Source organism: Lissotriton vulgaris, chromosome 5 (genome assembly GCF_964263255.1).
Source record: "Lissotriton vulgaris chromosome 5, aLisVul1.2, whole genome shotgun sequence".
Classification (NCBI taxonomy): Eukaryota; Metazoa; Chordata; class Amphibia; order Caudata; family Salamandridae; genus Lissotriton; species Lissotriton vulgaris.
The window spans coordinates 1,516,687,167-1,516,714,478 of record NC_141693.1 but is presented as its reverse complement, the minus strand read 5'-3'; the positions used below and the strand labels follow the sequence as shown (position 1 = coordinate 1,516,714,478).

The window sequence follows — 27,312 nt, the reverse complement described above, 5'->3', positions numbered from 1 at the left end:
ACAGTAGTAGTTCATGTCTGTTGTTCTTCTGAGGCACCATTTAGGGTTTTACTTAGTTAGTCTTGACTCCTTGCTACCCTTTGTTGTTGTAACTGTTCCTAGGGATAGTAGCATTCTGGGGTCATTAAACTATCCCTGTAGACCCTCCCCCCGAGTTTATTGACTATCTTTATTGTAGCCATCCCGTGTATCTGGTGGTTGCTCTCCATGAGGGTCATCCCATCCCCTGTATTCAGATCTGTAGCTGGAGAGCCCGGTGATGTGATGCCTTTTGGATCTGATGGTGATATAATAGGTACTGATGATCGGGAGGGTTGAGGAATGGGGTGAAGAGGTCTAGTAGCCATGTCCTTTTTCTTCTTGTTAAGAGGGATTTTATATCCAGTGTACAATTTTCTTTTGGATGGTATCATTAGCTTTGCTGTGATATGTCCACTAGATTTATATAGAGTTTTTTCAGTTTTGGATCAAGCCTATATTGCATTGTTTCCAGACGCAACTCTAGAGGTAGTTGAGGAGCATCTTTCAGTTTTGGTGCACTAAGCTGGATTTGTCCCATTTGCAACCGATATAAGTATATATTTTTTAAACTGAATGTCCTGATGATGATCCGCATATTTCCCCAATGGATCGAAACGCCGTAGACACTTTAAAACACCTTATACACCCAAAACTTTCGATTGTTCCGCTGTAAAGGTGTTCCTCGCGATTTGTTCTCTTGACACTGTGTATTGTCTCTGTAACAAACCAAAAGCTTTGCCTGAGCCCCCTGTTCTTTTCTCCCTTGTTGTGTACTCGATTGGTTAAGTAGGACACAGGCTTGTGTCCCATTTTATGTATTACTGTCTAACCACTGTTTAATTACCTATAAGTAAATATTAGACCTCTTACCGGAGCTTATAGCTGGGATGAAAAAAGTGGTATACCCTGATTTGTACAAGGGGACCATACTCCACATCTCCTGGAAACAGGCAGATGTTATACTTGCTGATGAACTCATTCCACTCCGGAAGAGACAATTCCTTCTGGAGTCCCGCAATGTTCCAGGAAAGGAAGTGAATCACCCCTGTGTTTGTTCAATCGCACCTCGCCCCATCAACGTTAGCTCTACCTCCCAGAACTCTTACTATCTCAGGACTACTATGGGAGGAGTCAGTAGCACCACATTTCTCCCCCAATAAGTCAGTGGGGGTTTTTGGTGGCTAGGCCTCGTCCAGTCAATCGACTTTATTCAGTCCAGACTCGCTTCCCTCCCTGCCCAATGTCCAGAGAGGGAAGCGTCTGATCTGAATAATAGAGTGCTCAGGAGGGGAGGTACGGACCTCTAGAGCCAATAGGTTCTCTGCAATTGATGAATCAAATAATTGTATCTCGATGCAGTCAGTCTGGGAGTTACCCAAAGGGATCCTCCTCACTTTTGTCATGTCCCCCCCGGATAACTGACCTACAGCCCCGTACATGTTATGTTATGTTATGTTATGTTATATTGATTTATTATGCGCACAGATACCCCAGCCAAGGGGCGTCCCGGCGCAGAGACAAGGTAGAACATAACACAACAGGAAACTAAAAACATGAAAGCAGCTAAAACAGGAAAGTTTTTAAAGCCCTCCGGAAAGTCAAGAGGTCCTCCATCAGACGAATTTCAACAGGAAGGGAGTTCCATGCTGACGCGGCCTTTACACTAAACGAGCGGCCACCCATGCGACTAAGCCTAAATCTGGGGACCACCGCAAGGGCCAAACCCTGGGAACGGAGGGTGCGGGTGGGAACATAAAAGGAAAGACAGCTGGATAGGATTTCCGGGCCAATACCTCTCAGAATCTTAAAAGCGAGACACAAGACCTTAAAAAGGATGCGCTTCCTGACAGGGAGCCAATGTAGGGTACGAAGGACAGTTGCCACCGAGCTGAATCTGGGCAGGCCGACAATCGCCCTCGCCGCAGCATTCTGAACCCGCTGCAGACGGGTTAGCTCGGCCTGGTTAGCCCCAGCCAGAAGAGAGCTGGCATAATCCAGGCGGGAGATGATAGTTGCCTGGATCACCAGCTGCCTGGTCGGGGCGTCAAAGAACTTGAGAACAGGTCTCAAGCCCCTTAGGAGACCGAAACAACAGGCCGCAGTTTTTTTAGTATGCCCTACAAAGGAGAGGCCCGCATCCAGCCAGACCCCCAGGTTTTTCACCTCAGATACCGGGGTCGGAGTGGGTCCCAGCTCAGAGGGCCACCATTGGTCACCCCACAGCTCCACTCCCTTACCGACAACCATCACCTCCGTTTTTGTGGCATTTAGCTGAAGGCAGTTGCCTGTCAACCAGCTAGCCACCGCCTTCAGTCCAGACTGAAACCTGGGGGCCTCAGTCTCCGCATCCCCGCTGAGAGTAACCGCCAGCTGTGTGTCGTCGGCATATGAGACCAAAGTTAGGCCCCACTGCCTAGCGACATCAGCCAGCGGTCTCACGTAAAGATTGAACAACGTGGGACTCAGCGAGGACCCTTGCGGAACCCCCATGGCCAGCGGTTGGAAATTGGACTTGAAGGGAGGGATGGCAACACAGAAGGAGCGGTTATCTAGAAAGGAGTGGAACCATTGCAACACCTGACCGCCAATGCCGGTCTCCTCAAGCCGATGCAGGAGGATGCTGTGGTCTACCGTGTCAAAGGCGGCGCTAAGGTCTAACAATATAAGCGCCGCCGTTTGACCAGCATCCAACCTTGCACGGAGATGTTCCACCATCACAAGTAACGCGGTTTCCGTGCTGTGGCCGGCACGGAATCCATTTTGTGTGGGGTCGAGGGCGTTGGTCCGTACAAGATGTTCAGACAGGGCCAAGTTGACATGGGCCTCAGTGATCTTGGCTGGCCAAGGTAGCAACGAAATGGGGCGATAGCTTTCAGGCTTGGCCGGGTCCAGGGAGGGCTTTTTGATAATTGGGGACACCACAGCTTGCTTCCACTTAGCTGGGACTACTCCCGTTTCCAAGGAAAGGTTGACGAGGGAACATACAACTGCACGTCCCATAAAAGCCTGATCTCGAAAGAGAGCAGGCCTTACTGGATCGGATGGAGATCCAGATTTGACTTGCAACGCAAGTTTATCAAACCCGTCCAAGGTAAGGGGGGGGAAGACAAGCAGAGTAGACTGATGGTGGGTCCCATTGATACTTTCCCGACCGGACCCTATGCTAGGGAATGTCCGATAAATAGCTTGGACTTTCCCCAGAAAATAGGAAGCAAGGGATTCACAGTGGGAAAGAGAGCTTACGGTCGTAGAGGTAGTCCGCTTTGACATAAGATCTTTTACGGCCTTAAAGATGGCTTTCGACGGATTAGTACTGTTCCGGAATTCCGCGGCATAAAAAGCCGCTCGAGCTCGACAGATAGCCCGATGGTAGAGCTTGACGGACCTGGCGTATGCAGCTTTTAGATCAGCTCCATAGGTTTTCCTCCAGGCCCTCTCAGCCCGTCTACAGGCACCCTTTAGGGCCCGAAGGGCACTATCGTACCAGGGGCTCGACTCTCTTGAGTTGATTTTAGTAGATACAATAGGTATCAGAGAGTCCAAGGCCCTAGTAATCCAGGAACAGAAGAGGTCATACCCCTTTTCTACCTCCGTCAACGGGCCCAGCGGCTCCTCTAATAGAAGACGATGGAAGTCTTCTAACCTAAGCTTCTTCCAGGCCCTCTTCTGAACCCGTCTAGCCGAGGAGATGGAAGGGGTGGCTAAGACCGGGCATAGGATGGACACCAAAAAGTGGTCAGTCCATTCCACCGGCGAGATAGAGGTGATTGTAATCCCCGGCAGATTGGTAAACAGGGGATCCAGAATATGCCCCCCGAATGGGTAGGCTGGGAGACCATCTGGGGAAGTTGAAAGGCCTCTAGGTCAGAGGAGATGGAGCGCACTGTCAGGCCTGAGAGGGTGTCGAAATGCAGGTTCAAATCGCCCATGATGGAAAAGTTGGCACAGTCTGCGACCAAAGGGCCAACAATGTCGGGAAAAGCATTTCTAAACGCCACATCGCTGCCGGGCGGGCGATAAACGACCATCCCGGACAGCGTAAACTCAGGGCTGACAGAGACCTTAAACAAGGCACTTTCACACCCAGAGATGTTTAGGGCACTCCAGACACAGGAATAGGAGGACCTTACCACTAAAGCTATACCCCCACCTCTAGACAACCTGTTCAAGGTGTACATAGAATAACCGGGTGGGCAGGATAGATTTGTAATAGCGGTATCCGCATCCTGTAGCCATGTTTCAGTCATGGCAAAGATGTCTGGAGCTTCCTCCTCAATGAGGTCAAAGATGTTCTGATAGTGTTTCAGCGCAGACCTGACATTCAGGTTCAGGATCCGCAAGGAGGAAGGAAAGTCTGTAATACGGCGGGTCACCGGAGAAGTAGTCCTTGGGAGAGGACTCGGAGAGTCAAGAGCCCACCCATTACAGGGGCAATGGTACGGGCCTCGCAATGGATGTACGGATGGAAGGGTACAACAGCGGCTTACCTGACCGATGGCAAACAGGCACTCCCGCGAGTATGTCAGCATGGCGACGCTAAGATGGAATAATAGCCGTTACCCGGAATCCCGCGACGTCCAGCGCGTCCGTAGCGCGGACGGGCGCAGACGGGCAGGACTCTGGCACGACTCCGGCCACGCGAGGACACGCCCGCTGCGCGATCCCGCTGCGCTAGGGGAGGAGCCTTAAATAGGTGTTCCCAGGCGTCACATGCACATTCAAGCGCTGTCAGCTGGAAAAGCCTCACTCCACTCACCCCACTCCAAGATGTCCGCCAAAAACAAACCAGGCACCCACCCCAGGACCAGACCCGCCAAAACGGCAGTGAAGGGGCACAATTTATGGTGCAGGTAAGGGGCAATTTAAAAAGGGTCAAAATGACCAAAAACAAACTAAAATAATATTTTACGTTTTTAAAACAGCAGTTTTACTGCAAAAACGCGCAAGCGCTCTCGCAGCAGCAGCAGCGTAGCCAGTGAATGACTTTATTATGCAGAGATTCGCTGCTTTCATGGCCTTGGGTGGGTTTGTATTTGGGGACCTTGGTCATGAATACTGTTGGGAGGACCTGCCCTGCATAGGACGTACTACCATGCATACTCGTTCTGTCTCGTCTACTCTGTCCTTTGACAGGGGGAGCTGGGTAAGGGTGGCATGTTTTGGTGGAGGGTTGGCCCCTTGGTTTGCCATTAACCCCCGATCTGTGACAGTCTCAGCATAGGTTCTCGTCAAATTTAAAGAGCCCCGGGCACCTCTATCTAAGTCTGTGGGTAGCCTGCCCCCGACCCTCCGAGGGCTCCTTAATGGTGCCCTATTTGCTAAACCATTAGAGGCAGATAGTGGGGGTGGAGTAATTGTTGCGGGGGATGGTCAACCCTGTGTGTAATCACTTCAACCTTTGCTCTCAAGGATGCTAATTCCCTCTCTAGAAAATCACTTCTCTGTAATAAACCCATGTTTGGAGAGCCACAACTAGCTGTCTCAGTGATAGACCTTGTAACAATATGCTCGCTTGGAGGGACTGTTACCCTCCAGAGCAGCAAACCTGTTTGAACAGGGTAATTGTATATCAGTCGTGTAATCTTGTTTAGTCCCTTTAGTGGTCACACTTGATGGCATATTGGGAGTTTCCGTTGACGGATTTGCCTTTAAAGTCACATCAAAAGAGCTATGGGCTTCACAGATTGAGTGTTTTTGGGGCGCTTTTTTTGTTAAAAATAGAGGGAATAACTGTTCTCTGAATCAGAGTTAGAACCTCGTCAAGGGGGACAATAACATCCACAGGGTTTTAAGTGCTATTGACTCCCAGAACTTCCTCACATTCGTTAATTATAGTTTCTATTCTGGTTAGTACACAGTTACTGGCTGCATGGGATGTTTTCTTCGCCTTTTTCCCCTTCTTATTCACTATATGCCCCCACTCTCCATTAACTTCCTTTTCCCCATTCGTCGGATGTACTCTCGCTAGATGGAAAGTAACCCTCTTTCGAACTAAAATTACAATGTACAACAGTAACAAGACACGAGGTTAACTGACCAACGTCTCAATAAGTAACCACCAGGTCCAAGCCTGATGGGATCAAACAGTACCGTAGGTTCTTATGTTCCGGAGGGCCTGCGAAAAGAGGCCCTGCCCTGCCCTGCCTCTTCCTGGCGATGGCTTCGCCCGGGGCGCACCCGCGCAGCGGGAGAGACTGGTTGGTTAAATCCTCCCGGTAAGATAGAGGGAGGGGCAGAAATTCGGCACTCAGCCCCACTGGCTCCTGGGGCATGTGGTCCTTTTGAGCAGCCCCGCTACAAACGAGAATTTATTACGTATTTAATATGTATTATTTTTTTTAAATGTAATTTAAGTACATTTTGTATTTTAGTACCGTAGCGGGTTGTGGTTTTATAGGGGAATACGGTGGGAAGTAACTGGATTATAGTAAATTAATTATGAATTTTTTTAGGAATTATAAATTAATTTTAATTGTCAATTCATTTTTATTAATTGGTAATTTATTTTAATTGATTAATTGATAATTATGTTCTGTAGCGGGTTGTGTGATTATAGGGGAATAGGGTGGGAAGTAATTTAATTATACTAAATTATTTAGGAATTATAAATTAAATGTAATTCATTGGTAATTTTTATTAATTGGGTAATTTATTTTAATTGATTGATAATTATGTTCCGTAGCAGGTTATGGGTTTATAGGGGAATAGGGTGGGAAGTAATTTAAATGTAATTAAGTAATAATTTATTTTCATTAATTGTTTTTGCTGACTATATTATTGTTAATTATTAATTGGAAATTAATTTTAATTAATTGGTAATTAATTTTAATTAATTGATTATTTGATAATTATGTTAAGTGTTATTTTATTATTGTCGTTTGTTGTGCATTAATAGGGGAATAGTATGTAAAGTAATAGATATGTAATTAAGTAGTTATTACAATTATAGTTGGGTATTGATAATTCATTTTTGGGATATTAATTAGTAATTGTTTTTTTTAATAATTATGTATTGGTATTTGTAAATAGTTTAGATTAATTAAATAAATATTTTTTAAATATTTTAAAATATCAATTTACTTATAAGTATGTTATTTTTAACTTCTACGCTATCCAACACTTTACCTACTGTTGCACTCTCGAGTTGGAATAGTAATTTTTACCCCTACGCTATCCAATACTTTCTCTATAGTTGCACTCGCTGGTGTGGGAATAGTAATTTTTACCCCTACGCTATCCAACACTTTCCCTACTGTTGCACTCTCTGGAGAGGGAATAGTAATTTTTACCCCTACTCTATCCAACATTTTCCTTACTGTTTTTTTTTTGGGAGTTGGAATAGTATTTTATTACCTCTTTTACTTAATATTTTTTGTAGTGCTTTAGTTAATGTAGTATATAATCAATTTGAAAAATATTAAAAATAAATGTATTGTTTTACATTTTTTTGCACAATTATTTAATTTTTATTTGTTATTATTTTATGTGTATAAATGAATTTGTAATTTATAAATAAATTTATTATTTATAAGTAATTACAATAAATATGAAAACTGACTATTAAGTATATATATTATATGTATATGTTTAATTTTTTTTAAATTATGTATATTACGTAAACATTTTAAATATGAAATATTTTGTACTATGATTATTATATTTAAGTATTTAAAAAAATTTTTACATATTTTTTTAGTTTAAAAAAACGATTTTTTTTTAAAACTATATTTTTGACATATTTTTCTCCCGATATTTTTGTACTTACCTTTTTGGATAGGATGTCGATATTGTTGACATCGATATTATTGCTCCGATATTTTTGTATATCGATATTTTGTGTTTCGATATTATGTCAGACATTCTTTGAGGAGTGGTGTCATGTCCTTTAGGATAGTCCAACCGTGTACATACACTCTGCATCCAATTTGTCCCATCCACACGACCTTACAATTCTATTTAGGTGACCTTTTACCTAGTAATTTCCTTCTGTCTTCGACAACGGGATCTTGGCAGCCTATCCTTAATCCCTGTACCGGACATCCATGAATATGTCTTCCGGCACAGCAGATTTACTCTGTACAAGGGTCATAATTTTTTCCATCCATTCCAACAGCCAGCTGTGCATGAGCATATTGTTTAGAAAAGGAGCAACGAGGGATTAGTGAATATTTTCAAAACAATTGTCGAAAAATTCTGGGTGGTCACTTTAGTATAAAAGACCCTCACTCCCCCATAGACTGGCAGAGGAGAATTCCTTCCAGGCTGGAATGAGACTCTGCAGGCTGTTCCTCCGGACAAGCAGAGACCGGACATCCTTTGCGGGGTGCCATCCTCAATGCAGAGTACGGGGGCCTTCATTTAGACCCATCAGGTGAAGGGTTAGCACTTCCGCGGGGAATTCTTGGCTACACTAGGATCTATTAGGATCACCCTAGCACTTACATACACCTGCTTCACCTACACATCTAGGCAGGTAGGCAACGCATCGTAGGAGTATGCCACATGCTATTGTTTTATATAATCTGATTTTATCCATGTTATTTGCAATATGATAGAAATGTATCTGCTTTGGCTGGGGCAGCTGCGCGCCTTATAAAAACTACTAACATAACATAACATAACATAACATTTACAATATTGGTACTAGCAATCACATTTGTCTGCTCCTGTCTTGATTATTACAGCTAATATTTTTCAGACTAGACTGACGCTGAACCAATAAATGCGAATCAGCGAAAGATACCATATTGTTTCCACGATACTGGAGGAATCAGGGTTGTCATGTTCGGTGGCTGCAAGAAACTACCCACACCACTGTAAGATACAATGGGGTGGTAGTGGCACTGCAGAGCTAGCTGGTCTAACCGCTGACTCATCCTGTGAGGGTGTCCAGAGTCTGTCTACACACCAAGCCCTCAGTTTATGTCATCCAAAACGTGCAGGTCCAGGGAGTGTCCTAGGAACTACACAACAGCACTAGGAACCCCACGCCTGTGGAATGCTTTGACTGGAGCGCTCCGCATTGCAATAATCACTTCGGACCGGATTAAGAGTTTGGTGGATGGGCTAGTTCTTCATACATTTAACAATGTCCCACTGGCTGCATTAAAAGTGCCTGAGAACAGAATGCCCTTCTAATACAACACATGGGCTAACTGTCAAGTTTGCAACAAAGTATCCCACCTGCCAAACTCTACATCAGGTCCTTAGATTTCTGTTTTTGCTAATAAGCAATCACCCCACCTGGATCAGTTCAGCACCCTGAAAACTTCATTGGTGTGCGTGCACTAAAGTCGTCCACAAACACAACCCTGTAACCCAAACCTGTATCCAGGCCCTTCAGGAACAACCAGCCTGGAAGGAGTCAAGCCACTAAAGAGCACTCAGACAAGAATCCCTACACAAATAAGCGACTACAAGTTACCTCAAACTGCTGCATGAAGGTCTTCAGGTTGGGGAAGGAATCAAGACAAGTGGGCTCCAACATCCGATGCTGATCGAGAACATCATACATTAAGAAATCAGCAATGGTGATCTGAGAAGAGAAGACTTAAGTTTAAGTACTGTAGTGGGTTTCCGGAGGGAAGAACCATTGACAACAGTTGGAAGGTCAGCTCCTGCAAGCCACAAACCATTGTAGAAACCAATAACACACAAGAGACCGCAGTTCTAATAGTCTTTAAAATGTATCAGCCTTTGCTTACCAGTTCAGTAACCTTTCTCACACATTCCCTCCTATCAAACAAAACCAAAAACCCTAGTTCTTTCCACACAAGTATTATGTTATTTACCCAGTAAGGAGCTGTTCTTGGAGTGTAGAGCTGTAGATTCACATGCTTTGCATACTACGGCCATCTAGTCTTTGGTCCGGATGATTGCAAGTTGTTTTCTTCGAAGAAGTCTTTCCAGTCAAAAGGTAGGGTGACTACTCCTTTTGGTGATAATGTGCATCGGTATGGACTCCATTATTAGATTGTTTTCCCACAAGAGGGTGAGAATGGAGTGAGAGAGTGTAGTAAAGAGATGTTCATGCGTATAGAAAGTAAATGAGAACCGCAACAACTACAGGTGTCCGAGGAAGTGGAAGGGCGCATGTGCATCTACAGGGCGCATGTGCATCTACAGCTCTGCATGCCAAGAACAGATGCTTACTGGGAAAGTAACATAATGTGTGCTGTAGATGCACATGATTAGCACAGACTATATAGCAGTATTCCCTCAAAGCGGTGGCTAACCAGTAGTTGTCAGAAAAAGCCTTTAGCACTGCTTGCCCTATACTTGCTTGTTGGTGTGCTAATACATCCACACAATAGTGTTTAGTAAATGTGTGTGGTGTTAGACCATGTTGCTGCCTTATGGATGTCAGCTATAGGAATATTACCTAAAAAGGCCATGATGCCCCTATTTTGAGAGTGGAATGCGCTCTACGGGTGTAGAGATAAAGTTAGTTTAGCTTTTGCATAGCAAGTTTGAATGCATTTAACAATCCATCTTGAAATGCCAGATTTGGAGATAGTATTGCTCTTGTGAGGTGGGGCAAATGCAACAAACAGTTGCTTTGTTTTACGAAAATCTTGTCCTTTCGATATAACACAATAACGCTCTTCTGACATTAAGTGCCCCATTTGGATGGCGGACGGACATCCCGACGTAAAACGGGACCGCCCACCATAAGGGCGACGGTCCCGTGGGGTCCATTAGGATGCGCCCGCCACACTGGCGGGCGCATCCCGCATTTTTAACATTGCGGCGGGGGGTGCTAAAAATGCACTTTGCGCACAACAGGACAGGCACCATGCGGTGCCTGACACATTGTACAGTGAAGTGCAGGGGGTACCATAGGTCCCCCACATGTGCACCCCCCACCCACCCGGAGTCCCTGGGGGCCCGCAATGGGCCCCCACAAGACATTCCTGCATGCATTTCCCCTAATATGGATGGCGGTGTCTAACAGACACCGCCACCATATGAAACCCTTTTCCGCCCAGTCAACTCATTGACCTGGCGGAAAAGCGGCGGACGGTCTTCCCGTCCACCGCGGTCACCCCCGTCATAGTAATATGGCGGGGGGAAATGGGTGGCGGGCAGGGAAGAATGTCGGGCGGATCGCCACTGCCCGCATGGCGGTGGCGATCCGCCCGGCAGCCTAATGCGGCCCTAAGTGTATGAGGAGCTCGTTCTGTTAAAGAATCAGGTTGAGGGAAGAACACAGGTAACAACTGATTGGTTAAGGTGAAAAACAGAAACTACTTTAGGGATGAATTTTGGGTTGGTGCAAAGAACTACCCTATCTTTATGAAGCTGAAAGAAGGGTTCTTCTGAGGTTAATACCTCTAGCTCACCAACTCTCCTTAATGAAGGGATTGAAACAAGAAAGGCAACCTTTCATGAAAGGAACTGTTAAGGACAATTGTGTAATGGTTCAAGGGGTCGACCCATGAGTCTTGTAAGTACAATGTTGAGTTCCATACCGGTGCCGAAGGTATTTTGGGTGGTATTACTCTTTTTAAGCCTTTCATAAAGGCTTTAATCACAGGGACTTTGAACAAAGATAAATGTGGTCTGCTTTGCAAATTTGAAGCTTCTTCTGCAAGGTGCAATCAAATAGATGTGTAAGCTAGATTATTTTGCTGTAGGTGCAGAAGGTAACACTGCTGTGAGCAGAAGCATCTAGAGGATTACTTTTGTTATTACACTGGAGAACAAATCGTCTCTATTTTGCTGCATAATAAGCTCTGGTAGTGTGCTTCTTGCTTTGTTTAGAATAGTCATACAGTTTGGTGGCAAATGTAGGTATCCAAACACTATGCCATCAGGAGCCAAATCGCTAAGTGGAGCTCCTTGGGGTTTGGGGGTCTGATTACTCCACGGTTCTGAGTGAGAAGGATGGAATTGAGGTACCGCTTTTGATGCGAGAACTGAGAGTTCCAAAAGTGTGGTGTACCATGGTTGACAGGCCCATGTGGGAGCTACCAAATTCAGCGTGAGCCACTAAGCCTAAGATTTTCAGACCAGAAATGGAAGGAGTGTGAGAGGCGGAAAATCGTAGGCAAATATCTGTGGCCAATTGATCCATAGGACATTGCCTTTGGAGCGAGGGTGTGGGAACCTGGAGGCTAAGTTCCCACTCATGTATTTGCTGCCTCCTCCTGCTGAGGTCAGCAATTTGATTGTTGACTCCTAGAAGATGTTCTTCCAGAAGATGAATTCTGTGATGAATGCCCAGCTCCAGATGGTCTGAGAGAGGCGTGCCAGCTGGACAGTGTGCGAATAACCCCCCCCCCCCCCCCCCGCCCCCCTTGTTTTTGTACATAGCTGTCATGTCAGCGCAGACTAGGACATCTTTGCCTATGAGAGGAGACTGAAATGCTTTCAGTGCTGGAAATACTACTAGATGCTCTAGATAGTTGATGTGGTGAGGTTTGTGCTTGTTGTCCCAGAGACCCTGAATTGTGTAATTGTGGAGATGAGCACCCGAACTTGTGAGAGAGGAGTTTGCTGGTAGCACGATCTGTGGAACAGGGTGATGAAGGGACTCCCTTTTGATACATTTTGTGGATTCCACCACTGCAGAGAGTGATGGGTGTGGCTGTCTACCAACCCTAGATCTGTTAATTGACCCTGTGACTGACGTGCTAAGCATTCCTGTAGTGGACCCATGTGTAGGGTTGCGTGAGGCACTATTGTAATGCATGGCGCCATCATTCCTAAGGGTTACATAAAACGTCTGGCTGGTATGGTTTTGAATGGCTTGAAACTGTAATAACAGTTTGAATATTGCAAAGTCTGCCTGCACTGGGAGAGGCTAGAGCCGTGCGAGTGTCGAGTCGCTCCCATATAAGATTGTATTTGTAAAGGCTGTCCATGAGACTTTTGCGTGTTGACCATGCAGTCCTGGCAAGTATCATGCATTAGACTAATGCATTTCAGTGTGGTGATCCGCATCACAGCACTGAAAAGCATTGTCACGCATTATAGCGCCTCCTCAGCTACCACATGGAGTGCTGCTATAAAGCACATGAGGTCAAGGTAACAATTATAGTTGCCAGTTAAAAAGGAATAGAATCCTGTAGAAGTATGATTGATGTTAGTTCCTACATGGCCAATAACTAGAATGCAACAGAGGGCCCTGGTAACGATGAAGGGGTATTAAACCCACAATGTATTCCATGATGAATTAACACAGAGGTGTAAATCTACAATTATCGATTTTGTTTATCGTTTTTGAATGTATGTTGCCTGTGGCTACACAAAAGATAAACTCAGGGTTATATCAAGCGACCGTCTACTAAATGCTTGTGTAATGATGCTCGAATTAGAGGTTCTAGTCAAGAAATCAGGAATCAAATCAAATGATGCTATGAATTGTCATGCGTTGTTTGTTATATAGAGATATGATCATGTACTGATGGATATCTTTCTAATATACAGAAGGATACCAGCGACAGGAAATTGATGACCCCGCTTAAATCTGTCCTGAGGAAGGTGTGACCACATCCACGGCATAAACACCGAAACGCGTTGACGTACTGTGTAATAGAGAATCCATGTAAAGCCTAGAGGGTACCAGTTACATGTCGATTCAGGAAATCTGGTGTCCACACATTAATTGTTTAAAGGCTATTGGATCCAATCAATCTGTAGAAACATCATTCGAGCTATCTGGATACAGGGTTTTTTTTTTCGTTTTTTATTAATGGTAATGTATTTTGTTGTGAAATGTACCTATTAGATTAGGGTGCTTTCTATGTATTGTACTTATAAGGTTTTTAATGTATGTTATTTAAATGTACGAGATGTCTTTACATTGTATGCTTTCAGAATACTGTTTTTTCTGAAATTTTAAAAGAATGATCACACTCTATTTTAATAAAAACGTTACATTTTAGTTTTTGGCCGGTTTCCAATGAGTTCACGCATGGATGAGATGTGATCTAAGTGTTAGTACCATATAAACTGTTGTCCACAAGTCAGTCCAGGGATATTCCTTAGACTTACGATAAAGCACATGAGGGACTGAGCTGCAGTACCTGTCATCATGGTGCGCACTGCTCCAAGGAGCAGGGAGAGGTTAAGGAGGCTGGCTAGATCTGCTGCTCGCAGCTTTGCAAGTTAGTATTGCTACAATGTAATTTTAGTATTCAAGTTAAACACACTTCCGGGCAGCCACACATCGATCCAAATGTAAAGTGACGGCACAGCAGTCAGTGCCCAATGATGAAGTAGAGTCAATGGGCTACGTGAGGCATGTCCATCCTCCTGCTGCCACCCGCACTTCTTTAAGTTAAAATGCAAATGCGCAGCTCCTGCTCCTCGCCGCTCTCACAGCAGCGGAGTGGTGGGGATGTGGAGAACGATTTCCGACACTAACACCGGTTACGGCTGATTTCCCCCATTGTCAATAAAGGGCAACCAAGAGCTACTGTTAGTGCAGGGCAAAGCCAGCCTCGAAGCTGCTGACAACACTTACCTTCTGCGGTAAAGATGGCTCTTGGATCCTATCTGGAATGGATCCCACCCGCACCTTTTGGCCACAGACCGGGCCAGAGCCATCCGTCAGTGTTACAGAGACGGCGCCAAGGGGTCAGTTGCTGTGAGAGTGGGTGCAGCAAGCTGCTGTACTCGCCGACTGCAGCATGATTGACTGGAACAGTCCCTGGCGGTAGTAATAGCTGATGTGACCGGGACCCATCCCACCGGGCTGCCGCCGCCGAGTGACGATCATAATGATGAGGAATTAGTAAGTGCCTGAGAGAGCAGGTAATCTATTAACTGGAATGATCAATTCTATCTTTTTAAACACTTCTCAGATGCTGCTGTGTATAGATTGCTGTTGCAGTAATGAGCTGTGCGATTGAGGTTAGTGTAGTAGACCTAGGTACTAGTGCTTTCTGATGGTTATTCCCTCCCTTAGCCTGTGCCCGACCCGCTGTAATTGTAGCCGTCGACTCTGACAACACAAGAACTCGGCTCTGAGTCCGGGAGAGGCTGAGCAGGTGGTGTTTAGGGCAGGCACGCCTCTCAGATTAGCTTAGAAGTGCCACCGTGACCAGTTCTACATTGAGAGCTCTTAGGGGGCTCTTCACCAGTTTCGTGACTGGGAACAGACTGACTTTGCTACTGTACAGCACTGAGTGTGTGTGCACCCGGCTGAGCCAGTGAGTGTGACTGGTATAGACTCACAGAGACACTTCAAGGACATCGGCAGATGCATTATTATTTTTCTCCCCACATAGGTGCACCTGTGTAGTGTTGTGACTTATCTAGAGACATAGTATTATAAAATAAACGCTACCACAGTGATTTCGCACAAAGTAGGGGCTAAATATCCCTGTTGAAAGACTATACTGTACTAACTATGCATTCAATATTCCCCAAACTACGATCAGTTTATAAGGGCACTATGTTAGTGCCCTTTCATTTCTGTCATTTGCAGCAGTTTTAAGATTTTCTTTGATTCTTGTTGCTCAAATGGGTGCAGTTCTAATCATTATATAAGTTTCCCTTGTCTTTACTGCTTGATTTTGCTTGCGCAAAAAGGGTCACTCATAGTGGTTCAAATGTCACTCATAATTACACTGAAATTATAAAAATGTCCCACAAAGCAATCTGAAACCTTAGCAGCTATGACCATGAAGCCTAATTGGTGGAGTAGGTTTAGGGAGACTGAGTGTGTTTTAGACACTTCTGGTGTGTGCCAGCTGTGATGAGCCAGTCGTCTACTTGTCATCTTCTAAGATGAGCTGCCACTACTGCTAGACATTTGGTAAACACTCTGCGAGCATATTTACTCCAAATGGGAGTACTTTGAACTGATAGGGTTTGCCTGCTATCAGAAATCTGAGATATTTGCGCTGAGCTGGATGGACCGGAATATGAAAGTATGCGTCTTAAGTCTAGTGTGGACATAAAATCGCCTTGTTGTAGAAGTAGAAGCACCTGTTGGAGCTTTACCTTATGGAAGTGTTCTGACAATATGTACAGGTTTAACACGGAGCTACAAAATTGGTCTTAAGGAGCCGTCCTTTTTAGGAATTAGGAGATTGCACCTCTTGTTTTAGTAACTGTAAGTGGTCTGACGACAGTTTGAGTGCGAGGTGGAATATTTGGAGACTAGGTAGTAGGCTTCAGGCATTAACCATGTCGGATAAGATAGAGCACCTATTTGTCAGATGTTATGGATTGCCAAACGGGGAGAAACCGTTGAAGTCTTCCCCCAACAAGTGTTAAATAATCAGGAGGAATGTGGGCAAGTCCCGGTTTGCTGGGAGAAGGGGAGTTATGCACTTTGGCACCTCTACCCCTCCCTTTAGAATGGTTTCTTCCTCTACAAAATACCTCTAGACGGAGAGGATTAGGTGTTGCTTTTATAATAGGAAGCATTCGGATCTGAGGATGTGGTTTTAGACCCTCCTCTGTAAAAGGAGCGGCAAAGGAAGCCTCTATTTGATAGACTGGAGCGCTCCCATGGACTTCACGACTTCGGTGTTCTTTTTCATTTTTTCAAAAGCCTGGTGGACTTCAGGACCAAATAGGTGTTTATCAAAAGGGGTGTTACAATGGATTGTTGAACCTCAGGTTTAAACACTCAAATCCTAAGCCATGCATGCCTTCTGAGGAGAATGTTGGTATTTATCTCCCTAGCCTCAGTGTCAGTGTGCCCTCCCGAACTAACTCTTGTGCTTTGCTTTTGTGTTTGTCTGGGATATATTGGGGCAGTTGCTCCATCTCATCCCAGTGTGCTCTTTCGTACCTAGCTAGTAGGCCATGTGTGTTTGCGATGCACCAGTGGTTAGCGGCTTGACCAGCCACTCATTTCACCTAGGTATCTATAAGCTTAGATTCCTTGTCTGGGGGAGGTGCATCACCAGATGTTTGAGAATTAGCCCTCTGGCGAGCATTGGACACTACTAGGGAATCGAGAGGCAATGGTCCATTGATGAACACAGGATCAGATAGCCAAGGTTAATAGATTTATTTATTTTTGTTTTTAAAATGGAGTCTGAGAGTTAAAATACGAGCTTGCACAGGGTCTTTGAAGAGGTCATCGGATTGCCTCATCATGCCTTTTAGCATAGGGAGTGTTTGACTTGACCTGTGTGAGGATCAAAGAGTTTCAAATAAAAAGTCTCCCTCTAAGGACTCTTTACGTAAGGCCACCCCATGATACTCTGCTGCTCTAGCAAGAAGTTCCTGATAAGCCACATTATTGTCCGGTGATGATGGCTTTGCAGGGTCTAGGTCAGTATCTAATGGAGGGTCAATGGTGTTATCATTCCATGGGTCTACAGGCAGATGAGTGTCTTCTTCATCATCAATATCATTTCCTTCTGGCTGCATATGTTGAGATCCCTGAGGTGTTGTGTAAAGGATCTAGTGGTAAATATGGAGAAGATTGTGGAGGGAATTGCGGGGCAGGATATGCAGGGCTGGTAGCAATGTCTTTTCTTCTTCAGAGGGATTTTATATGAAGGGTCCTCTGAAGGAAGTTTGCGCTTTGCTGGCGTTTTAGCAGAAATATGTCTGGATCAGGATTAATATAAATATTCTTTTATTTCAGATCCAATTTAGCTTTCAAAAGGTCTAAAAGTGGTTTGGGAGACTCAGAGAGGCTGACTTTTGATTTTGGCGCAAGATAAAGTTGCTTTTGGAAGCGGAGTGTTTTGACTCCGAACCAGATTTGTCCTTGGAAGCAGAGTGTTTCAGATCAGAAGAGGACTTCAGCCGACTCGATCCCTAGCATGAAGGCTTGATGATTTGTTTTTTTTGCCGAGGCAGGGATGTCAGAAACATGGTCTTAGTGCTGACATTGGCCCGAAGGCAGAGATGGTGCTGTAGCCTTATGCTTCTTGGAAAAGGTTTTTGAGGGGGGCGGGGGGAGTCTTCGGTACGGATGGCACCCTTTCTCCGAGGCTGGTCTTCATACTGCAAGTCGAGCTCAAGTTCAGAATAAGACTGAAATAGAAACGGGCTCTTCTGCTGCCGATGCTTCAACATCTTCACGCTCAGAATCTTCACCGAAGATATCCGTAGTGTGTTGAATGCTTTGGTGTTGCATTTCACATCATCGAGCCAGACTATCACGTTGAGTTTTCTTCTAAATGAAACGCCCTGCAGGCGTTGCAGTCTTCCTCCTTGTGCTCTGGTGATAGGCACAAGTTACAGACTTGATGTAGGTCGGTATGTGGGTACCTGGCGTGGCACAGAGGACAGAATTGGAACAGAGTTTGTTCCATCGGCGGAAGGGTGTACCGACGCGGCTAGGCCCTAGGGCTGGCCCCGATGTCACCGAACGAAGATAGTGTTTCCCGAAAGATTTGATAACGGGAGAACATATATGAGAACAATACCGTCAAGGGTAAAGTGAATTGTGCACCGAAGGAAACCCAAAGAACGGTTTCGAACTTGAGCCCAGCAATACACTTCCAAACACGATGGGGGGAAAAAACAAACAATGGAGTCGATGCCCATGCGCATTATTACCGAAAGCAGGAGTCATCTTACCTCGTGACCGGAAAGACTTCTTTGAAGAACAACAACTTGCAAACATCCAGACCCTACACTAGATGGCAGGAGAATGCAAAGCATATCTACAGAACACATGCCTCTAACAAGACAGTTTGTACGACTGGCACCCCCTATTTGGTGGCCTAGTTTCCTATGTAGCCCCCTGTATTCTGCATGCTGCAGACGGCTGCAGGTAGATTGATCTTACACTCCACAAAGGTTCCGGGTTCAACCAGAGGCTAGGGAGTACTCCACCCCCTCCCCCCCCCCCTCACAAGCTGACGCACCAACAATCAGAAAATACCTTTTTTCCCGCAAACCACCTCCATTCTCCAAGGAACTGGGAAAACTGCTTTAGTTTCTCAGGGAGTTTCTCCAGATATGGGCCTTTTAGACTCTCCTGCATAAAAAAGCATGGTGGTCAGAAAAGTTACATTGGGCAAGAGGCACTGCAAACAGACATTGTATTAGCACATGCCTTTCCAAGGAAGAGACTAGCATTACATGAATCACCACACACAGTTAGTCCACCACCAGTACACCATTAGGTAAACCCTCCTTCCCACTCCCGTATGCACAAGACACAAGTAATGTCAATGCAAAAAATAAAACTTACAAAGTTTGGATTATACACAATAGTGACCAGTCCCATGCGGAAGTCCATGACTTGGCTCAATAGAACATCCACTCTGATAATTTCGGCCTCACTTTCACCACCTAAAACAAAATACACAAACAAAATGTTGTGAAGTGACACGCTTCACAGAACGCTGTACACTGATTTCGCCAGCCATTTTTCAACAGTTACAGCAAAACTAATATAAAGTGCGAAGCTGCTAGCCTGTGGCCAAAGGATGCATAAAATTCAGCTTGGAGGACCTCTTTGGCTCAGGAGCCCCAGACAGTGCAGCTTTCATAGGTCAACCTGAACCAGTAGCGTAGTTAGCATGTCATGGCCCCTAGTGCAAGGAAGAACATGGACCCTCAGGCTGTAATTTTAATGATAAAAATACTGCAAAAATCTTGGTTCAGTGGACCCTTCAGGCCTCTGGGCTAGGCATGGGCGGAAAATCCGTTCCGCTCGCGGATTTTGCGGATTTTCGGGAAATCCGCAATCCGCGAGATTTGCGAATTTCCTGAAAAATCCGCAAATCCGCGAGCAGCGGATTTTGCTCGCACTGCTCGCACTGTTCGCGTGAGTTCGCGCCCCGCGAATAAGTGCGAAATTGCAGAAATACGATTTTAGCAAAACTGAAAGTAACTACTTACCAGGTTCAAAAGTTCAGGCTCATCATTAGTAGCCATTTCCTGTAGTGCTTCCTGAGGGGCCCCTCCAGAGTTCAGTTGCCAGTTGCAACTATTATGTGACCCTGCTCTGAACCTCAGAATAGTTACACATATGCCACAAAGGTCCTGAATTACAGCTAAGGGAGACAAGCAGGAGCCAGGCTGGAAGTTAAAATCCATTAATCAGCCCCTAATTCATTATTGTCAGTTGGGGCAGGGCAGGTGTTGTAACTAATTTTGCAACAATGAAAGCACTTAGCAAGTGCAAAAGATCACTAATCAGGGCGCACTAAGGAAGCAGGTGCCAGCTAAAAAAATATTCTGTGACACATTAATCAGCCCCAAATTAATTCAGGTCACTTGAGGCAGGGAAGGTGTGCTTTGCTTTGCCAAAAATAATGTACACTGGACAACCAGAGGGTGTGGTGATGAAACAGAGGGTGGCATGGGTGGGCCAGAGGGTGGCATGAGTAGTCAGAGAGTGGCAGTGGTGACAGAGAGTGGCAGTGATGAAGAAGAGTGTCCCAAACAGGTTGGACACGTAGAAACAACAAGTTCGCAAAACTTGCGACCCGACAGGTAAGTTCGCAAATTGCGAAATTGTAAAAACCCTCGCGAACTGGCAGAAACACGGGCGAACACAAAAAAAAAAAAAAATCCGCAAATTCGCGGGAATTCGCGGATTTTGCGGATTGCGAGTTTGCAAATCCGCAAATTCGCGGATTGCCAATCCGCAAAATCCGCTCATGCTTACTCTGGGCCCTGGTGACACTGCACCCGACTGGAACCCAATGTAGTTTCTGTCCAGTATACTAGTGAGGCGAACATTCACGGCAAGGATAAATTTAGCGGGATCTGCATCCAACTCTGGGTAAGTGATTTGAACAGAGTGTACCTAGAGAGCTGCCTCTTACACCTTCACCCAGACAGCATGTGATCGGACCTTTCAACTCAGTTCCCTGCCTCAATGATTCATGAGTTTCTTGTACAACTGGGTTCTGGTCTCTCATTTAACACAACCTCCTCACACATACTTTTTTGCCAGATTAAAAAAAAAAAGCTTGTTTACCTCCCCATAACTAATGCTAAAAACAGCCAGTACTGTGCAGAGTCGAAAGAGGCGTTTGTACAGACAACTCAAGGTGAGCTGTTGTATCAACAGAAACCACTCCAGCCTCAGAAAGGGTATCGAATATGCTACTTACCAGTATGCATCTGTTCTTGGCATGTAGGGCTGCTGACATTCATATCTGTGCATAGATCGCCGCCTAGTGTTAGGTCTGGATGATTGCACATTGTTGTCCTGGAAGAGTCTTCAAAGTATCACGAGATAGGTGGCTCCTCCCCTGGACTACAGTGCGCATGGGCATCGACTCCATCCTCAGATTGTTTTTAGCCATTGTGGCCAAGATGGAGTGAAACTAAGTGAATGATGACCATGCTAGAAGTATGTGTGAATTCTGCAGCCGCTACAGGCGCCGGGGAGGAGGGCGGGCGATATGAATGTCAGCAGCCCTACATGCCAAGAACAGATGCACACTGGTAAGTAGCATATTCAGTTCGAGGCATGTGGGCTGCTGAAATCATATCTGTGCATAGAATTCATAGCAGTCCCTCCATTAACGGCGGCCGCCCGTGCCAGCTGCAGCAGTTTGGAAAAGTGTTTTTAGAACAGCCTGCCCTACAGCTGCCTGCTGTTTGGAGTGCACGTCTACACAGTAATGCTTGGTAAAGGTGTGTGTGGTAGACCATGTGGCTGCTCTACATATGTCTTCCAAAGGAATATTTCCAAGGAAAGCCATGGAGGCCCCCAACTTTCGGGTGGAGTGGGCCCTTGGTGGAATGGTGAGAGTGCGCTTGGCTTTCTGATAGCAGATCTGAATACATTTAACGATCCACCTGGCTATACCAGCCTTGGAAATGGGGTTACCTTTGTGTTGTGGCACAAAGGTAACAAACAGTTGTTTAGTCTTCCTAAAATCTTTGGTCCTATCAATGTAGTATATTAGGGCCCTTTTGACGTCAAGCGTGTGGAGCATTCTCTCCGCAAGTGACTCTGGATTTTGGAAGAACACTGGTAGTTCTATAGTCTGGTTTATATGGAACTGAGACACTACCTTAGGACGGAATTTAGGGTTAGTGCGAAGCACCACCCTGTTAGAATGAATTTGAATAAATGGCTCCTGGATAGTTAGTGCCTGGAGTTCACCAACTCGTCGTAGCGACGTAATGGCTATAAGGAAAGCCACTTTCCATGTCAAGAATTGAATCTCGCAGGAATGCAGTGGTTCAAAAGGGGGACCCATCAGCCTGGTGAGGACCATATTGAGGTTCCACTCTGGAGCTGGTGGCGTCCGTGGAGGAATGACACGTTTGAGTCCTTCCAGAAAGGCCTTAATGGCAGGCACCCTGAAAAGTGATAGGTGCTGTCTGTTCTGGAGATAAGCAGCCATTGCGGATAAATGTATACGAATGGAAGCATAGGCCAGATTACATTTGTACAGATGTAAGAGATAACAAATGATGTTTTGAATAGATGCATCCAGCGGGTTAATGTTGTGGTCTGCACAATAAATGACAAACCGCTTCCACTTTGCCGCATAGCATGCTCTGGTGGTGGGCTTCCTTGCCTCTCGGATGATGTCCATACAGTCAGGAGGTAAGTTGAGGTAGCCAAACTCCAAGACTTCAGGAGCCAGATCGCCAGGTTGATCTGTTGCGGATCTGGATGCTGAATGTCGCCATGGCTCTGCGTCAAAAGCCTGGGTGTGAGGCGCAGCCTTTGATGCAGTTCCACGGACAGTTCCAGAAACGTGGTGTACCATGGTTGGCGAGCCCACGTCGGAGCAACCAGGATGAGAGTCATCGAGTGCTGCTTCAGCTTGCGTGCCATCAGCGATATTAGAGGTGTTGGGGGAAAAGCGTACGCAAATTTGCCTGACCAGTTCATCCATATCGCATTGCCTTGCGATTGTGGGTGTGGAAACCTGGCCAAAGCTTTGGCATTTTGCGTTCTCCTTTGTGGCGAACAGGTCTATCTCTGGATGACCCCACCTTTGGAAGTACGGGTGGAGTACTGATGGATTTATCTCCCACTCGTGCATTTGGTGGCTGTACCTGCTGAGCAGGTCCGCCATCTGATTGTCCTTGCCCGGGGGGTGTTCTGCCATGAGGAAGATGTTTCTCTGAATGGCCCACTTCCACATGCTCTGAGCCAGATGAGAACTGTGGAGAGTGTGTACCTCCCTGCTTCTGAATGTAGTACATGGCAGTCATGTTGTCCGTCCGGATCAACACGACCTTGTTGCACAGATGTACTTTGAAGACTTTTAGTGCCATGAAGATCACCATCAGTTCTAGAACATGGATGTGCATCTTCCTTTGCTGCGGTGTCCATAGTCCCTGCACGGTGTAATGGAGTACATGAGCTCCCCATCCCTGGAGAGAAGCGTCCGTCGTCAGGATGATCTGTGGCACAGGCTCTTGGAACGGTCGTCCCTTGCAAAGGTTTTGTGGATTCCACCAATGCAGAGAGTTGTATGCCCGACCGCTCACCAACACTAGGTCTTTCAACTGTCCGTGAGCCTGAGTCCACTGACGTGCTAAGCACTCCTGAAGCGGACGCATATGTTGTCTCGCGTGCAGGACTATGGAGATGCAGGAGGCCATCATGCCTATCAACTGCATGAACACTCGTGCTGGAAGCGAGTGTTGAGGTATGAATCTATGTATCAGCGATTGAATGCTGCTGACCCTCACTGAATTCGGCTGGGCTGTGGCTGCCAGAGTGTTTATTGTCGCACCCAGATACTGCCGTATGTGGGCGGGTTGCAGGTGGGACTTTGGGTAATTCAGTGAGAATCCCAGATCGTGAAGAAGGTGAATGGTGTGGGACATGTGGGCGGCACACTGCTGGGCCGACTTTGCCTAGATGAGCCAGTCGTCCAGATAAGGGTAGACGTGAATGTTTTGTCTCCTTAGGTGTGCCGCCACCATCGCCAGGCACTTCGTAAACACCCTGGGTGCTGTGGTGACCCCAAAAGGTAGAACCTTGAACTGGTAATGTTGGTTGTGGATGGTGAACCGCAGGTATTTTTTGTGTGACTGGTGTAGCGGAATATGAAAATACGCATCCTTGAGATCCAGTGTTGCGAGAAAATCCCCCGGATTGAGCAACAGTAGGACTTGCTGCAGGGTCAGCATGTGAAAGTGCTCCGATAGGATGAACTGATTGAGGGGTCTGAGGTCCAGTATGGGTCTGAAGGACCAGTCCTTCTTTGGTATTAAGAAGTACAGGGAGTAAACCCCTGTGCCCCTTTCTTGCACAGGCACGAGCTTGATTGCCCCTTTTTGCAGCATGACGAGGACCTCCTGCTGCAATAAGTGCAAGTGCTCGGCGGACATAGGACGGTGTCTTGGTGGTATGTTGGGTGGAGAGGATGTTAACTCCAGACAATAACCGTACTGTATAAGCTGTGTGACCCACCTGTCTGTGGTGATGGACTTCCAGACTGGCAGGAACTGTTGAAGTCTCCCCCCGACCGGTGTTGTGTGGTCGGGGGACAGTGACAAGGCGTCACTGTTTGCTAGTGGCGGAGGATCTGGAGTTGTTGTTTCCACGACCTCTGCCTTTGGCGCGGTTTCCACAATATCCACCTCAACTTTGTTTGGTGTATATGGTCTGCGTGTTGCCCTTATAGAACTGTGTGGTTTGGGAGAGCTGGCCTCTGGAAACACCTCTAGTGCTTGAGCGACGAAAAGAACCACCGCTGAACTGCTGGGACTGCAGAGCCCCCATGGACTTAGCAGTTTCAGTGTCCTTTTTGATCTTCTTCAAGGTGGTGTCCACCTCTGGGCCAAATAGATGATCAGGGTTTACTGTCTGATTAAGAATGGTGGTCTGTATCTCCAGCTTAAATCCTGAGATTCTGAGCCAGGCATGTCGTCTCAGCATGACACTAGTGTTGATAGCTCTGGCCGCGGTGTCAGCCGCGTCCAGTGCACATTTAATAGAAGCATTGGATATCAGCTTCCCCTCTTGGATGAGCATCTCAGCTGCCCCTTTGTATTCGTCTGGCAGGTGCTGCAACAGGGTCTCCAGTGTGTCATAGTGTGCCCTGTCATACCTTGCTAGAAGTGCTTGTGTATTTGAAATGCGCCAGATATTGGCCGCTTGAGCTGCCACCCTTTTCCCTGATGCCTCAAACACCTTAGATTCCTTATCTGGGGGAGGAGCATCACCCGTTGTTTGTGAATTAGCCCTCTTCCGGGCATTAGAAACAACAAGAGAGTCCAAAGACAACTGTCCCTTGATGTAAGTAGGGTCACTAGGTGCCGGTTTATACTTCTTCTCAATTCTAGGGTTTATCACCCTGGCACTCGTAGGCTCTTTAAAGATCTCCCCAGCATGCTTCAAGACACCCTTCAACATAGGCAGAGTCTTGACAGTCCTCTCTGAGACGGAAAAGGTGTCAAAAAGAAAGTCCACTTCAATGGGGTCGGCATGGAGCTGGACGACATGACTCTTAGCTGTCCTTTCAATGAGGGCATTAAACGCAGCTGAATCCTCTGTAGGCGACGTTTTTACAGCATACATCTGAGTGTCTGGGGTAGAGTGAGGATCACCTGGGTCAGCACCAGCTGCCCAGGGTTCATTGGTATCATCTGGCTCAGTGTAGACAGGATAGCTGTACTCATCATTATCACCTTCCCCAGTGTCCACATCTGAATAAGTGGGTGAGACATCATGGCCACGTGGAGAAATTGGTTCCACAAGAACAGGAGTCAAGTGGAATCCTTTTTCTTCAGTGGAATTTTATAGGACTCCATTGGCTGGTCCAGGGCAATTTTCCGCGTATGAAGGGGAAAGTCTGACTGTTTCGGCATCGATAAAATGTTCCTGCTGTTCTTCCAAGGAAGATTGTCGATGCTTTACGGCCGGGACCACCGTCGTCGACTTCGGCACCGAGGACACCTTCTCGGGCACATTGGTGACCATCCTAGGGGTGAAAGCCTTCGGCGCCACTTTCGGCGGCAACGTGAAGTGAATGGGCGTCGACGCTTTTTGAGGTTTATCGACAGGCTTCAAATGTGGAGGGTCTTTTGGCCCGGCACTTGAGGCCTTGTTCTTAATCGCTTCAGGGAGTCCGCCACTTGCTTGGATAAAGCGGCAGACGGCTGCGTCGAGTCGACGGAATCCTTCGAGGCACCACTAGACGTGGACTCGTGGGTTGGGCCGCTCTTGGCCTTGTCTTGTCGACGCGGAGTCTCGAAAACCTTCGGATCACCGAGCCCTTTGTCGGTGTCGACCGTCTTCGGCGCCGATTTGCTCGGCTCGACTGCCTTGACTTTTGTCTTCGGCGTGCCAGACTTCGTCTCGACGCCCTTGAGCTGTTTCTTCGGATCGACAACGCCCTTTTGCTTAGTCGGTGCCGACAGGTCCGAGGGCTTTGATCCGACCAAAGCAATACGCACTTTTGGTTTGGAGGGGGGCACCAGTGCTTTCACTTGCGTCAAGACCGGTGTCTTCACTTTCGGTTTCGATTTCGCAGGGTGCGGCTCAATAACAATGTCCATAGCCGAGCCCGAAGGCGGGGCCGTAGAACCCACTGGAAGATCTTGGGTAAGGCCTAGTGGCGATCCCTCGACCTGAGCCTTTTGAAGCGTTTCGGCCCCAATGTCAGTTTGAGTTAGCTCTTCGCTTGAGCTATCTTCCATGGCCCCAAAGGCCCCATCGTCGTCTCTTACCTCGTCGACAACGACTTCCGCTTCGAGCATTTCAACGTCCGCGTCGTAGTTGTAGCCGACCTCCGACGCGGGATTCGACAGGTTCTCACTAACTTCCCTATCAGCTCCCTCATCATCCCCGGCATCGAATATGTTCACAGGCGCCGGTGCAGTCTGCTGGGCCTCCTGACGCGCAGCGCGACGATGCACAAGAGTCTTCTTGGATCGAAACCGTGAACAAGCCATGCAGCTGGCTTCGTCATGATCCCGCGACAGACACTTGTTGCACACCGGGTGGACATCGATGTGGGGATACTTGGAGTTGCACACAGGACATCTCTTGAATGGACTCCGGTCCATGATGGTCCGTCTATAAGGTCTTTGGCGTCGACTGGGCCTTCAGCGTCGAAAGCACGCGGCTCTCTGGAATCCGGCTCGGAACTGAGCTGCAAGAATCGGGCACAGATTGCAAAACTATACCGACGAAAAAACTAAAGGCCTTTTGGCCTTAAGAAAGTTTTATATCGATTCCGACTAGAGTGAACCAATATACATCCGAACCCAATGGCGGAAAAAAACAATCGGAGGATGGAGTCGATGCCCATGCGCACTGTAGTCCAGGGGAAGAGCCACCTATCTTGTGATACTTCGAAGACTCTTCCAGGACAACAATATGCGATCATCCGGACCCAACACTAGGCGGCGATTTATGCACAGATATGAATTCAGCAGCCCACGTGCCTCGAACCTTTACATCCAGACCAGCAGCCT

At 46.6% G+C, this 27,312-nt stretch overlaps 1 protein-coding gene across 1 annotated transcript in view; it reads right to left on the bottom strand.

Annotated features, from left to right (window-relative positions):
• LOC147712901 (glutathione S-transferase Mu 1-like) overlaps positions 1-27,312 on the bottom strand; it is a 145,566-nt gene that overhangs the window by 19,826 nt on the left and 98,428 nt on the right. Inside the window, exons 5-7 of the mRNA XM_086923578.1 lie at positions 19,145-19,245; positions 18,833-18,928; positions 9,446-9,556 (exon numbers count right to left, since the gene is read on the bottom strand). Coding sequence (XP_086779704.1) covers positions 9,446-9,556; positions 18,833-18,928; positions 19,145-19,245 — 308 coding nt within the window. The remainder of the gene's footprint in view (positions 1-9,445; positions 9,557-18,832; positions 18,929-19,144; positions 19,246-27,312) is intronic.